Source organism: Carettochelys insculpta, chromosome 4 (assembly GCF_033958435.1).
Source record: "Carettochelys insculpta isolate YL-2023 chromosome 4, ASM3395843v1, whole genome shotgun sequence".
In the NCBI taxonomy this organism is placed as follows: Eukaryota; Metazoa; Chordata; order Testudines; family Carettochelyidae; genus Carettochelys; species Carettochelys insculpta.
In genome coordinates, this window is record NC_134140.1 from 77,217,374 (window position 1) to 77,233,322 (window position 15,949).

The 15,949-nt window shown below is 45.8% G+C and overlaps 1 protein-coding gene across 1 annotated transcript in view; it reads left to right on the forward strand.

Moving 5' to 3' along the window:
* SPMIP2 (sperm microtubule inner protein 2) overlaps window positions 1–15,949 on the forward strand; it is an 80,442-nt gene that overhangs the window by 16,056 nt on the left and 48,437 nt on the right. The window contains exon 3 of the mRNA XM_074993967.1: window positions 3,174–3,232. Coding sequence (XP_074850068.1) covers window positions 3,174–3,232 — 59 coding nt within the window. The remainder of the gene's footprint in view (window positions 1–3,173; window positions 3,233–15,949) is intronic.

A 15,949-nucleotide genomic window follows, 5' to 3' on the forward strand; every position in this document is an offset into this window, starting at 1 on the left:
TCGCAACATCGAAATAAGCTATTTCGAAGTTGGGTGCACGTGTAGACGTAGCCTTAATGAGTTAATTTTTTAACCAAATAAACAGAGGGGGAAGGAGTGGGGAAGGCTTGCCAGGACAGCTGCAGCACCCCTGCCTGATCTGTGACACTCCTGAGGCCGCTTTGGACCAGGGCTGTTCCCTTTGGAATGGAGCACCCCTGCTGCTGGTGGACCCATGGGCTGGAGCAGCCCACTGGCCGCGGTGGGCTACTTCAGCCCCTTCCTGTTAATCATAACCAGTAAGCCCCATCCATTTAGGGTGAGGCTTACTGGTTAAACATTAACATCCCTATGCCACACAAGGATTCTGTTATGGTTGTTGTTTCTCATCCCCTCACACTTCATTTATAGCATGTATGCATGGGGTTTATGGCCCACTGTTCAGCAAGGTACATAAATACGTGGGCATAACTTTAAGCACAGATTTCCATGCAACTCCTCTCATGCATAAGGGGCTTGCTCACATTGCTGATTCAAACCCTTGGGATATGTTCATACTTCAATAAAAGACTTGTGGCATGGCCATAGATAGCCTGTGCTACCTCAGGCTTGCAGAGCTTAGGTTGTGGAGCTAAATATGCAGCATAGACATTTAGGCTCAAGATGGAATGCAGGCTTTGAAACTCCATGGGGTGGCAGCTTCACAATACCCATGACATTCCAGCCAGGTCCAAATGTCTACACTGCATTTTTTTGACCCGCAGGGTTTGAGCTACGAGGCTAAGTGGCTGACCCAGGCTTTGAGGTCAGTGCAGCAGATTTTTCATTGCAGTGCAGGCGTACCCTCCATGAGGGAAATACAATTAAAGGTAAAACAAAACAGCAGTGATGTAGCATTTTAAAGACTAACAAACTAATATATTAGGTGATGAGCTTTCGTGGGACACACCTCTTTCTTCAGATCTCTAGTATTTCCAGTCCAGACTCAGTTATATAGGACAGAGGTCCAAAAGAATTGCAATAAAAACTGACAAATCAAATACATGGAACTGAAGGAGAGGGGTGAGTGATGTTACGTGTCTTGCCTGAGATACATTTAACATCGCCCATCCATCACCCACCTCTTTCAGTTCCATGTATTTGATTTGTCAGTTTTTATTGCAATATTTTTTCGACCTCTGTGCTATATAACTGAGTCTGGACTGGAAATGCTAGAGATCTGAAGAAACAGGTCTGTCACACGAAAGCTCATCACCTACTATATTGGTTTGTTAGTCTTTAAAGTTCTACATCACTGCTGTTTTGTTTTGTTTCGGTTACAATTACAGATGTCATTCTTATATACGCAGACTCACTATTACAGCATAGCATGGGTTCACCTTTAAAAGATGTTTTTTTGCAGCCATAAGGAATAGAAATGTAACTTTTTTTTTAAATCATAAGCATAAATTCTTCAGAAGCTGAGAGGGGACCCAAGATAAGTGCTGGCTTGTCATTACAATTCCTGAGAAAAACATAACCAGATGTATCAGAGAGGTATCCATATTAGTCTGTATCTTTGAAAACAAGAAGTCCTGTGACACCTTACAGACTAATAGATATTTTGGAGCATAAGCTTTTGTGGGCAAAGACCCGCTTTGTTACATGCATCTGATGAAGCGGGTCTTTGCCCACAAAAGCTTATGCTCCAAAATATCTGTTAGTCTATGAGGTGCCACAGGACTTCTCGTTGTAAACAGTTGTGAGGCTGTAAGGGGAAACAGGACAGGAATGGCAACAGCAAGCAGGGAGACAAGCAGCAAGTTATGAACTGGTAAAAGCATGACATGAAGACAGGGTAAATTACAAATTAGGGTACTATAGTTCCATCACAATTGAAAATTCAGTGGGTTAAACAAAGAAGCTCATCAAAGCAAAAACAACACGGACAAGAGAATGAGACCAGGCAATAATTATGTGGCAAACTTGCTGCTGTTTTAGCAGTGGCTGGCATTTTCAGTGCGGGACTGCATAACACCTGCAACCATGGGCAGTGATGAATGTGATTTAGAAAGAGAAAAGCCAACGAAAACAATGAAGACATTATAAGATGCTTGAATTTCATAGATATCATTGAACTTAAGATTTAGAAATTTGCATCAGAATTGTTTGCAATACACTAAGTTCTGCCCTTGGATAACGAGCATTATAGGAACTGAAATGAGAAATGCTTAGACTGGCTTTCCTATTTTAATTTCTACCCTCGGATATATCAGTAGGTAAGATGCATCTAAGGTTCAACTTGGGAGAGAGATGGAAAGAGACAAAGATGGGTAAGAGTGGAGTGGGGAAAATAGGATCTAGTATTCAGGTGTGTGTGTGTGTGTGTGCTGCTGAAAAATGCACACTGTAGGCTAAATAGTTGCTTCCCCCATCAAGACACATGTACAAGAGTCTGACACACCAATCTTGCTGAGCCAATATAAGTTTTAAAAAATTACTTCATATAGATTAGAGAGCTTCCCTTTTGTTCCAGATTTCTCCTTTATGTGCCCATACTGGTATTTTCTGCCCTGCCCTCTCTGAGTTGCATCCTGTTGTGAGTGTTTGTTATTTTCAATTTTATGGTCCCCATAGAGGACCTGAGATGCAGTGGCTCCAATAGGCACCATGGGCCCCAGGGCAAGCTGAGAAGGGAGGAGTGGGGAGGAAGGCCCATTTCCGCACCCTAGAAGAGGGCTGGGCCAAGGGTGGAAGGGGCAAGACCTGGTCATTGAGCTCTCTGCACTGCCTGGCCCACAGCACTGACCCACGTGCAGTAGTGCGGCTGTGGCAATTCAAAGAGACCTGGGCCTCTGGCTGCCCCCTTTGAATTGTCTCCTCTGCTGCCCCCATTGTGTTTGCTTATTTATACAGTACCAGATATTACTCAACTCTTGAGTATTGTATTCCATTGCTTGAGACATTGCAGATATATTGTCTTACAATTTCAGTTTTATTGTCTTCCTTATTTCTTCCTCTCTAAATTTTAAGGGGGCCAGAGTACCGCCCCCAGGATGCTCTCACACTTCAAGATAGAGAACCATAGCACCCTTCCTTGCTTTCACCTATGTTAATGGATTCTCTTCCCACGCTTACTCTGACTGGAGAGGAATGGACAAATATAGTCTCAATTCACCTTGTCAATATGCTGTGGTTTTCTTTCTCTTTGACAGACTGGAGAACTCCGTCAAGCTGCTGAAGATGAGATAACCCATCGATACCAGAATCCATGGTAACTAGTGATGATTCTAACAAACCTCCCCTGGTGACTAGCCCACTGTTGCAGTCTACAGAGTTGCTTAGATTTCCCTGATATGTGAGAAGATCTGGAAGAGGCAAAACAGTGGCATGGTTGACCTTGGAGCAGTATGTACTTAACTGCTACATATGTCATTGCTAGAAAGACTCCGAGTATCTACTGCTGCACAAAAACCCTTCCTCAGAAATGCTGGTGCAGTGGGAGTGGCTAAGCAACTGGGTTTATAATAACCACTTAAGTGATGTGTTGTTATAAAAGAACAGCACTATAAATTAAGGGAACCAAAACCAAACTGTAGAAGAGGAGTCAGAAACCTTTCCAAGCGGAGTGCCTAAATTTGACCTTTTGACCTCTATGTACAGTGCAAATGCTGGTGGTACTTTTTAAAGTCACTAATAGTCCTACTTACAACAGCTGCATTAATAAATGAAGAGGAAGAGCTTTACCGTTTAGGCGGTGGCCGGTTACATTAGCTGGTCTTTTTTTAATCCACAGGCAGCATGGCTTTGAGCAAGTTCCCAGCTGCATGGGGGTGAGTGGTGGGGCTCAGTTCCTACCTTGCATGCTAATGAAAATTGGCTCATATGCCACTCTTGGCATGCATGCTGGCCATGGGGGTGGGGGTGGGAGTTGTTCCTGACCCCTGTTTTAGAACTTAGGGCAAACTCTTTGGGACTCCTGAACACTACTGTCAAGAGAAAAATCTTACTTTTCAGGTCACCTATTACTTATCAGAGGGAATTCCTAATCTTGCTTTTGCTTATAGGGTCTATCACATTACACCAAGAACCAAGTCAGTACTTTACAAATATTTATTAATTTTTGTTAATGATAATTTTAGGTAAAGCATGAGGGGAGAAAGAGCCTGAGGAACTCTGTGGCAGGAAAGAGAGTGAGGTGATTTATAGAATTCTCCTTGAAGAATAACCTTGCAGGGACTCCCAGCATCATAAAACTAATCCTATTGAAATGAGCACTAGGTTGTCACATGATGATCTACTCTGAAAAAGGGGCAGTGTCTAATTATGCTGCACTAGGAGAAACTTGTGACTCAGAATTGTGGTCTAAGTTTGCCTGCTTGCTCAATAAAGGAAGTAAACTGCAGCCAACCCATCCTGACACACTGCCATGTGTCCTGATACAGCTCTGCCAACTGGTGTGTGGCAGATGGGTGGAGTCAAGGCTGTCCTCTAGTCTGTGCTTTCTCTTTTTCCTCACCCCCTCTCTCCACCTACCTACATATGATGCGGGGGAGTAATGGTTCCTTGGATTTTGGTAAACTCAGAGAGCTGGTAGGTAGGGTCCCATGGGAAGCAAGACTAAGACGAAAAACAATTGAAGAGAAGTTGCAGTTGTTCAAAGGAACATTATTAAGGGCCCAGAAGCAAGCTATGCTGCTGCATAGGTAAGGTAGAAAGTATGGTAAAAGACCACCTCGGCTGAGCCAGGAGATCTTACATAATCTAAAAATCAAAAAGGAGTCATATAGAAAGTGGAAATCAGGAGAAATTACGAAGAATAAATATAAGCAAACAATATGCGTATGCAGGGGTAAGATTAGAAAGGCAAAGGCGCAAAATAAGCTCAAACTAGCTAGAGACATAAACACTGTGGTCACACTTGGCCAAAACTTCAAAATGGCCATGTTAATCGCATGGTGCCAGCTGCGGCACTTCAAAAGTACTCCTTTTGAACACTCGCAGCTCGGTGCGGCTACACAGGGGTCCTTTTCAAAAGGACCCCGCACATTTCAAAATCCCCTTATTCCTCTCAGCTGATTAGCATGGCTGTTTCGAAGTTTTGGCCAAGTGTGGCCACAGCCAAAGGGTAATAAAAAGACATTCTATAAATATATTAGAAGCAAGAGGAAGACCGAGGACAGGGTAAACCCACTGCTCAGTGAGGAGGGAGAAACAATATCAGGAAACTTGGAAATGGCAGAGATGCTTAACAACTTTTTTCTTTCAGTCTTCACTAAGAAGTCTGATGCAGAAATGCCTAACATGGTGAAGGCTAGTGGGAAGAGGGTAGGTTTACAGGATAAAATTAAAAAAAAATACAAGTTAAAAATTACTTAGAAGAATTAGACGTCTGCAAGTCACCAGGGACTGATGAAATGCATCCTAGAATTCTCAAGGAGCTGTAAAGGAGCTGATAGACAAGGATCTTTGAAAAGTCCTGGAAGTCAGGATTGATTCCAGAAGACTGGAAAGGAGCAAACATAGTGCCCATCTATACAAAGGGAAAAAAAAAGAACAACCCAGGAAATACAGGCCAGTCAATTTAATGACTGTGCTGGGAAAGATAATGGAGCAAATAAGTGAGGAATTAATCTGCAAACATCTGGAAGAAAATAAGGAAACAGGTAACAGCCAGCATGGATTGTGAAGAACAAATCATGCCAGACCAATCTGATAGCTTTTTTGACAGGATAACAAGTCTTGTGGGTAAGGAAGAAGCGGTGGATGTGGTATACTTAGACTTTAGTAAGACATTTGATACAGTTTGGCATGATCTTCATATCAATAAACTGGGCAAATATAACTTAGATGGGGCTACTGTAAGGTGGGTGCATAACTGGCTGGATAACTGTTCTCAGTTAATGGTTCGCTGTCATGCTGTCATGTAAAAGTGGGGTTCCACAGGGGTCTGTTTTAGGACCTTTTCTAGTCAGTATTTTCATCAATGATTTAGATATTGGCATAGAGAGTACACTTATTAAGTCTGTAGGTGATACTAAGCTGGGAGGGGTTGCAAGTGCTTTGCAGGATAGGGTCAGAAATCAAAAGGAGCTGGACAAACAGGTCTGGGGTAAACAGGATGAAGTTTAGTAAGGAGAAATGCAAGGTACTCTTTTTAGGAAGGAACAATCAGCTTCATACATACAGAATGGGAAGCAAGTACTAGGAAGGAGTACTGCAGAAAGGGACTTAGGGGTAACGGTGGACCACAGGCTAAATATGTGTCAACAGTGTGATGCTGTTGCAAAAAAAGCAAACATGATTCTGGGATGCATTATGTTGAGAGCAAGATGTGAGAGGTCATTCTTCCGCTCTACTCATGCTCATTAGGCCTCAGTCGGAGTATTGGGTCCAGTTCTGGGCACCGCATTTCAAGAAAGATTTGGAGAAGATCCAGAGAAGGGCAACAAGAATGATTAAAGGTCTAGATAACATGAGCTCTGAGGGAAGACTGAAAGAACTGGGCTTGTTTGGCTTAGTAAAGAGAAGACCTAGACGGAACATGATAGAGGTTTTCAAGTACCTAAAAGAGGGTTACAAGGAGGATGGAGGAAAATTGTTCTCCTTGGCCTCTGAGGATAGGACAAGGAGCAATGGGCTTAAACTGCAGCAAGGGAGGCTTAGTTTGGACATGAGGAAAAATTTTCTGACTGTCAGGGTGGTGAAACACTGGAATAAATTGCCCAGGGAGGTTGTGGAATCTCCATCACTGGAGATATTTAAGAGCAGGTCAGATAGACAACTATCTGAGATGGTCTAGACAGTGCTTGGTCCTGCCATGTGGGCAGGGAACTGGACTCGATGACCTCTGAAGGTCCCTTCCAGTTCTAGTTGTCTATAATTTCCTCTCCTGTGCTGCAGCCCATGGTATAAGAGCCAAGACATTCCCTTAGTTACCCTTACTTCCTTTGTGTGGCCACAGAATGGATCACCTGCTAGCCTGTGCCTACTGTTTCTTGTGTCCTGTAAATCATCAGTACAAAGCCATAAAATTTCTAAGTGCGTATTTGGGTTAATACAATGGAATTCTGTTGATGTTGCTGGATTCTGGTGACAGGTTATAAAATAAACAGCTTCTTCATTACATATTCCAACTGCTGCAAGCTAATGAAATATTCAGAGTTCCATGGGCAAGGACAGCTAAAGCAGTCACTTTCAAGAAGGCTTAAGAGTGCTTGTCCATCTTTTAGTGCCTTCATAAAACATTCATAAGGCATTCATATTTATCAAGAGTTTTGAAAGCCATCCTTGTGTATAACAGTGGTAGAGGGATTAATGTGTGGCTTGTTATAAAAGACATACTATAATTTACTTTTACCAAAGAAAGGTGGATAGGAAATCACAATGACTGGCATTTAAACACAGTAATTAAATGTGTGCAATCAGCTAATGGAATGTCTCACAAAAGGATTCACTATTAAATAATTAAATTTTGTCTAGTATGCTGCAGGTCTTTAAGGCATGAACACATTTTACAGGAACGGCATAAAATATTCAGAGCATTTAATTCTTACCATTGGATCTTTAACATATAGCTTCAGTGCTGACACTATAATATCACTGATTCTCTGGTCTTGTATTCAATACAGTTCCTCTCTGTTACAGTTCATTACAAGTATTTCTAAGTGAAAAAACACCAGTAAAAATCATCAGTGCAAGGATAATACTTCCATTAGCGTTAGTTATTTCAAACACAAAATATTCTCTGAGATCTGTTGCAGTATCCATTTTATATTTAGGACAGTTGCTTAAGAGTTGCATGTTCATTGATGTCTTCCAGTTCCACTTTTCCCACAAAACTACTAGAAATGTAAGCTAGAATGATCAACTGTCTTAACAATATTGATATCACAGTATTATTCAGGGCAATGGCTGCATGACTTTATATAATTTTCTAATAGCATGATGCAAATTCCATTCATTGTAAGTATAGTTCACTCTCTCTCCTTGTTACAAACTTTTGTGCCATTTCTTACTGACATTTCCTGAATTAGGTTACTTAGTAGAAGTCAAAACTATCAGAAATTCTCTGAAAAGGTACATTTTTATTGGGAAGAGAATCTGAAGTCTCCCATCTTAAGAAGCAGACCCAAAGTAGTAACTCGTCTATGCAGGAAGAAGAAATGACACCAGGAAGGCTGCTTTTCAGCTGGAAAAAAGTGGATGACCACTTCTACACTACAGCAATCCTTCGAAAGAAGATATTCCAGAAGATCCTCTTTCTAAGGCTCACGTCCACATATAAAAAGCAATTGAAAGAGTAATCTGGTCTTTGGAAAGAGTGTGTCCACACAGCCATGGGTGCTGTTTTGGAAAAATGGGCCAAGAAAAGCTGTGGACAGCGTTGCATGGCTGGAAAGCCATCCATGTTCACCCTTAAAAGACCCCTCCCAAACATCCCCCTCCCTGCACTTGCTGCTGAGGCCTGCTGAGCTCTTTACAGTGAAGCAGAGCCTGTGCCTGGCTCTGATCCTTGCCTCTGAGAGCCATGGACCACCTCAGCTGTAGACCCAAAGGATCACCCTGGCTTGCCTGCTGGCCATCCTCCTTGTGGCCATCGTTTGCCTCCTGCGGCACTGGAGACCTGGCCCCAGGGGTTGCAACCCACCACGGCCCCTTCCGCTACCCCCTGGGCCATCTAGCGTTTGTGGACCCACCCCATGAGCTGCAACTGGTGGGACCACGTGGTCCTGGCCGAGTGTGATGATGTGCACTGGCTGCAGAACATTCGAATGAAGAGAAATACCTTCATGGAGCTCTGCAGTGGACCCCGCCCCCATTCTCTGCTGCTAGGACACCTGGATGTGGCCAGCTCTCTTGGTGGAGAAGTGCATGGCCATTGCCATCTGGAAATTCACCACCCCGGAGAGCTACCACTCCTTTGGGCAGTAGTTCGAGGTGGGCAAGTCCACCACTGGGGCCATTGTCCTCAAGGTAAGGAGGATTCTCAGGGGCCGGGGCGGGGGTGGGATGGGGTGGGGAAGACTCACCCTGGGGGACTGTGACATTCCACCCATACACAGGCCCACTGCCAGTGGGGCAGCCTCAGTGGGGAGGGGACCAGAGGAGGCAGGGTAAGGGGGGCAGGGGCAGAAGTCCAGGAAGGGGACAGGGCACCCCTGTTCACACCCACAAATATGCTTGTTCTCCATTCCCTGCAGGTCATGAGAGCCATCAAGCAAGCAGGTGCTGCTCCCTAGGCTCATGTGTGTCAGGGACCTGTACACGGCTGTCTCAGGGTTCACTGCCCTTGGCTTCCCCCATTGCTTTGGAGTGATCAACAACATGCACGTATCCATCGGAGCCTCAGACTACCAATGCTACATGAATAGAAAGGGCTAACATTCCACTGTGCTCCAGTTAGTGGTGGACCAGCCTCTACTGCAAGATGGAGGTCGGGACCTACATCCTATAGTAGGACTGTACCGTAAGGGATGTCACCATGCCCCTCTGTATGTTGGGCAACCTGGCCTACCCCTTGTGGCCATGGCTTATGCAGCCATACATGGGCCACCTCAGTCCCACCCAGGAGCTATTCAATGGCTGTCTCGCCCAGGCATCCAGGTACCCCATGGAGTGCGCCTTCAGTTGCTTGAATGCAAGATTTAGGTGCCTCCTCACATGCCTTAATGTCTGGATGGAGAATGTCCCCCATATCATGGAGGCCTGCTGTGCCCTCTACAACCTCATTGAAGCCAGGGAGGAGACTTTCCTCCAGAGCTGGATAGCTAAGGCCGGCCCTGGCTCCACGCAGCCTGCCGTGGACCCCAACCACCATGTCCACTGCGATGGGCCCCACATCCAGGAAGCTCTCTGAACGGCTTTTGCCCATGGGCCACAGTGACCCTCCCCAAGGCTCCTACCTCTCACCGCTCCTGCCCCCTTCACCGTTGTCCCCCAGTAACGGGAGGACATGGGGGTGGTGAATAATGAAAAAAATGACTGGAACTTTAGAGAAATAAAAAGTGTAATTAATCATCTTCAGTGATGAATGGGGGTAACTATGTACATTGCGGGGGTCTTGGGATGGGGGGAATCTCAACCTGGGGAGCAGTGGCTAGGGGGCATTATTCTGAGGAGGGTGGAAGGCCATGAGCCCCAGTGGCTGTGGGAGCCCCTCTCATCTTGGGGGTAGGGTCCCTATGGGGACATGGATGGGGCTGGAAGCATGGAAAGGTGGTTGGGGAGTGCAGTGGGCTCAGCCTTGGCAGGGGGATGGGGAGGGCTGCCTCAGCAGGGCCCACCTTGGCCATGATTCAGGCCACAAGGCCCCACAGAGCAGCAGGGGAGATGTCTGGTGGGAGCTAGGCAGCTACAGCAGTAGGGGCACTGGGGGAGTCCACTAAGCAGGGGAACCCATTAAGCAGGCGGTGTGTTGGAGGGAGTCTCAGGGGGCAGCTGGTGGGGCAGCAGCTCAAAGAAGGCCATGCGCAGCAGGCCCACAGCTTCCACCCATGTCTCCCACCACTAGGCCATGTCGGCCTCATCCAGCGCCAGCCTCTGCTCCATCACGGTGTTCTGGTGGTGAAGAGTGGCCATATAGGTGGCAGCCTTGTCCTCCACCTACCGCAACATGCCCTCCACCTGCAGGCCTGCCCAGACAGCAGTTGTGAGGCATGGTCTGTCCCTCTGATGGCCTGGATGGGGCTGGTCAGCCCTGTGGGTGTGCTGGGTCTCTCCCGGCCCTCTGATGGTGCAGCTGTTAGGGATAGAAGGAGAGAGACAGAAGTGGGTGTCCTGGGAGCAGTGGCATGTGTACCCCGAATGGCAGACCATGGCACACATAGCCTCTGCGACACCTCGGGGATGGGGCTGACTGTTGTGGGGCCCCTCCATCCCCCCTGGGGAATGAGCTAGTGGGCATGGGGGGTTTGTCTGGGCAAAGGGGAGTGTCCCAGATTTGGTGGCAGGTGGGCTGGGCACTACCTGGCCCTTCCCACCTACGCCACATGTGTGCAGCTCCCAGCGCTGTCCACAGGGACTGGGTGTCACCTGCCATTGTGCCCAAGAGCTGGGGTCACATTCCTGGGTGGGGTGTCTGGAGTTGGGCAGCCACCCATGTGCCTGGGCTGCCTCAGGCTGTGCTGGGGTGGGATCCCCCCACCACCATCCCAGGATATGTGACACACGGGGCACTTAGTGGAGATCCCTTGAAGAGGTCAGAGATGCCGTGCTCGAGGTGGCATGGCTGGAGGGTATGAAGGGCACATCGATGACGAGGGTCCCATCTGCGGACTTGTCCTTAAACAGGATGTCCAACTCTGGGTCCATCACACTGGCCTGGCTGGTGGTTCCAGGCTGGTCCCCAACCAGACCTGGCTCCCACTCTAGTGCAGCAGGGGGCGCTGGAGCTGCTGTGTCCAGGAAGCTCCAGGGTGGGGAGCTGCCCTCGCCAGTGAGGAGCCTGTGCAGCTCCTGATAATGTGGGGAGGTGGCTGGGGCCTGCCCCAATCCACTGGCACTGTCTCAGGCCTGCATGTGTTCCTTGACCTTGCACCTGACCTGTGTGGTGGTCCAGGCAGGGTGGCCTCGGCTGGCCTCAGATGGCCAAGCCACTGGCCAGTTGGGCATAGGTAGGGGAGTTCTGCCAGTATCCCAGAGGACCTCCTCATCTTGCCAGGGCCCCAGGAGTTCCTGGAACTGTGGCTCAGTCCATGAGGGGGCCCTCTGATTTATGCCACAGGTGGGCTCCTGTGGCCCCTTGGCCAGCTCCCTGGGGGCCCTCTGAGTGTTGCAGGGTGCTGGGTGCTGGCTGTGGTGACTTCTGGTGCTGCAGTGGTGGCTGGAATGTGTGGGTCACAGCAGCACATGTGCACGCTGCCTCCATGCACTCAGCTTCCTGCCATGGGGTTTATTGGTCCTGTGGCTTTCAGAGTGGCCAGAGGCAGAGCCCATAGAACCCGATAAAGCTGGCAGGGGCATTTCTGTGCTCCTGCTGGCTGGCACCATGGAGGACCCCTCTTTTGAAAGAGGGGCCTGTGGAGTGTCTACACGCACTTTTTTTCAAAGATTCTTTCAAAAGGTGCTCTTCCTGATCCAGGATCCGAAGAGCACCTCCGAAAGAAAAGCTGCATTCTTTTGATTTACTTTTGGAAGAGTGCATTTTGTGTTTAGACACTATGCCTGTTCTTTCAAAAAAAGGCCGGAGTTTCAGAAGAACTTACACGTGTAGACGCAGCTGAGGAGTTGCAGATTTCTGATTCCAATTTGTATCGGTATCTGAAGTTTTCCAGTTTAAAACATGATTAGATCTGATGTCTTGGTTCCAGCCTATGAAAGGAGATAGATTATATATGCATACTCCAATATCTAGAGTAGATTATCCATGAATTTCACAATGAACCCGCTAAGCATATTACTCAGTGTCAGTCCCGGAACGTAAATAAGATGGAGGGAAAAGGATGCAGATAAAGAAGGATTCTGTATTGGCCTAAACCAACATTTCACCAGTAACAGGCTCACCAATGTACAGGAAAGGGTAGGAGTGTTCAAAGGTCTAAGGGGGGTTTAGGTTGGGAGCAGAGCAAGTTGTGGGGGAAAATTCCACAGACAACTTTAAAGAGAACAATTTCTCTTTCCCTCTGTTTTGTTAGATTTCCTTGGAAATTTTCAACTTTTCATTCCAAAAAAGTTAAATGAGTTCCCATCAAAATCAGTTAGGACCTGGCCTGCTTGAAAGAGTTTGTGTGAATAGAAGCAGCTGGCTAGAGACAGCAGCCTGGCAGGGTAGCTGGTTGCAGAGGGAAAGTTGGATGGCAGATAGCCTAACTGCTGCAAACTGAAAAACCAAGAGCTGTGCGTAGCCACAGTCTGTGGTTGTTAGAGAGCCTGTAATGGCAGCAGCAGAAAGAGGATACAGCTCTGCAAGAGGAGGGCATGGGACATGTGGATGGCATGTGCACAGTCCAGAGGGGCCAACTGAAGAGCTGAACCCTGGTGGAGCAGGCCTTCCCAGATCCAAGAAAGCACTGAGAATACACTTAACTTTAAGCATGTGAGTAAAGCAGAGCTGTCAATCCCAAAAATTTGTGATTAATGACAGTTTTAATTGAACTGTTAAACAATAATGGAATACCAGTTTAAATTATAAATAGGTTGGGTGTTTTTCTACACTTTCAAATACCTTGATTTCAATTAAAGCACAGAATATAAAGTGAGCACTACACTTTGTATTATTTTTATTATAAATATTTGCACCAGAAAAGAAAATTGAATCTTCAAGTTGAAGCATGCAGGCGCATGTGAATATGAAGAGATATATCTGATATGTAAATACTTTGCAGTGCTAGCTGCGCTTTCAGGTGATATTGGCAATAACAACAGAGCAACATTATCCCCTGTAAATGTAAATAAACTTGTTTGTCTTAGTGATTGACTGAACAAAAAGACTAATAGGCTCTAAAGTTTTACATTCACTTATGTTTTTTTACATTACTTTGCTCAAAATTAATTCATAGAATTCCAGGCTGGAAGGAACCTCAGGAGGTCATCTAGTCCAGGCCCCTGCCTAAAGCAGGATCAACCCCAACTAAGTCATCCCAGCCTTCAATATGTCAAGCCAGAACTTAAAAACCTCTAGGGGTGGAGATTCCATCACTTCTTCGTGCAACACATTCCAGTGCTTCCACCCTCCTGGTGAAGTAGTTTTTCCTAATATCCAACCTAAATCTCTCCCTCTGTAACTTCAGACCATTGCTCCTTGTCCTACCATTTGTCACTACTGAGAACAGTCTCTCTCCATCCTCTTTATAACCTCCTTCAGGAAGTTGAAGGCTGCTATCAAATCGGCCCCTCAGTCTTCTCTTCTGCAAACTAAATAAGCCCAGATCCCTCAGCCTCTCCACATAGGTCATGTGTTCCAGCCCCCTAATAATTTTAATTACCCTCCTCTAGACCTGCTCCAATACATCCACATCCTTTCTATACTGGGGGCCCCAGAGCTGTATGCAGTACTCCAGGTGAGGCCTCATTAGTACGAATAGTGGGGAATAACTACATTTGTAAGTTCAGTTTTCACAGCAGAGATTGTACTACATTACTTGTAGATGGTGAACTGAAAAATATTTCTGTTATGTTTTATGGTGCAAATATTTATAATAAATTGTAATGTAAAGTAAGCACTGTATACTTGTATTGTGTGTTGTAACTTAAATCAATATATTAGAAAATGTAAGAAAACGTCAAAAATATTTATAATAAATATCATTTGGTATTCTATTGTTTAACATTGTAATTAATCACATTTTTTAAAATGGAGTTAATATATTTTGAGAGAAACTCTTGAGTTAAGTGAGATTAATTGATAGCTCTAATGTGCTTAAATTTAATCACATGCTTTTCTGATTGTGGAAAGAGATGAGCATTGCAGCCCTAATCATCCCATATGTGAGCAAAGTATTTCTAAATGGATCAGTACTTTGAATGTTTTGAGAATGCATAGATACTATTGCTATGGAAACTGTTTCTGTAGCTGTAAGAGAAGGAGCTCCTTGTAGCTTGAAAGCTTGTCTCCTTAATCACTAGAAATTTCTCCAATAAAAGATATTACCTTACCCATCTTGTCTATATTGTGGGACCCACATCTCAAACTTAAATGGTAACAGAGAGGTAGCTGTGTTAGTCTGTATTCTAACAAAACAAACCAGCAGTCATGTAGCACTTTAAGGATTAACAAAATAATTTATTAGGTGATGAGCTTTCATGGGACAGAACCACTTCTTCAGAGCTGCATTTCCAGTACAGAATAACAGTTATATAACACAGTGGTCCAAACGAAAGAAAGAAAGAAAAACTGACAAGTCAGATACATAGAACTGAGAGGGGGGAGGGTAAGAGAAACTGAGGCTGCATCTACACTATGAGATAAACATTGAATTTAAAGGTGTTAGCTCAATATTAAAACATGACTGTCTTCACACGTCATACTGTTAACTCGATTTATTGAGATGTGATACTGATTACAAAATATTGATATTAGGGGATGGGTATAGCGTTAAATTCAAATTTGAAATCTCATATTAAGGCTGGTGTGGAAGCACCATGTCCTTAATTTTAATTTATTAGTCTCCAGAAGTGCCTCATATGTATCCCACAAAGCCACGCAGTGACCCTCCAAGTATGGCCCCTTTGTTGTGCACTGCTATCAGGTGTACAGGAAGAAGGTCAAAGTAAGCCTGCAAAGTTTTGATTGAATTTGAATTGGAATTCAGCAATCCAGCACTGAAAATATAAAGGGGCACCCATTATGAAAAAATCCCTTTGCCCATCGCATCGTACTGCATCAATTGCCATCGCACTGCACAGGTAGCACTTTTCGGTAGCCCTGTACTGCAATCATGAGCACTCAGGGTGATTTGACAAGCACCTCTCAGGTTCTCAAGAGAGCCGCAGCTTGGCCCCAGAAGGAGATTCTTGAGCTTATTGCCATGTGGGGAGACCAATCAGTGGTGAAGAGACTTCAGGTGGCCAAGAGAAACACAGCCGTCTATGATCAGATGACGCACCAGATGACCGTCCAAGGTTACTCCTGGAACTCTATGTAATGCTGCGTGAAGGTGAAAGAACTCCGGCAGGCCTATCAAAAAGTCTGGGAAACCAACCAGCAGTCAGGGTGGCTCCACAGACCTGCTGCTTTTATCAACAGCTGCACAGGCTTGTGGGGAGCGATCCCCATGCTGGAGCCTGGGCTGAATTACAACACATGTGGAGGCCCTGGCATGGAGTTTAGGGTGAGCCAGGAGGAGCAGGGTGGCCCAGAGGAAGAGGGCAATGGAGAGGAGGAAAGGAGCAATGAGCAGGGGACAGAGCAAGTTTTTCCAGACAGCCCAGAACTCTAAACCACAGACCTGGAACCAGTCTCCTCCATAGCAGTCCCAGAACACCCTGGAGCAAGCGGTTCAGGTGAGTATTTATTCTGCCTGCTAGAAGCAGGTTGGGGGTGGATATGGCT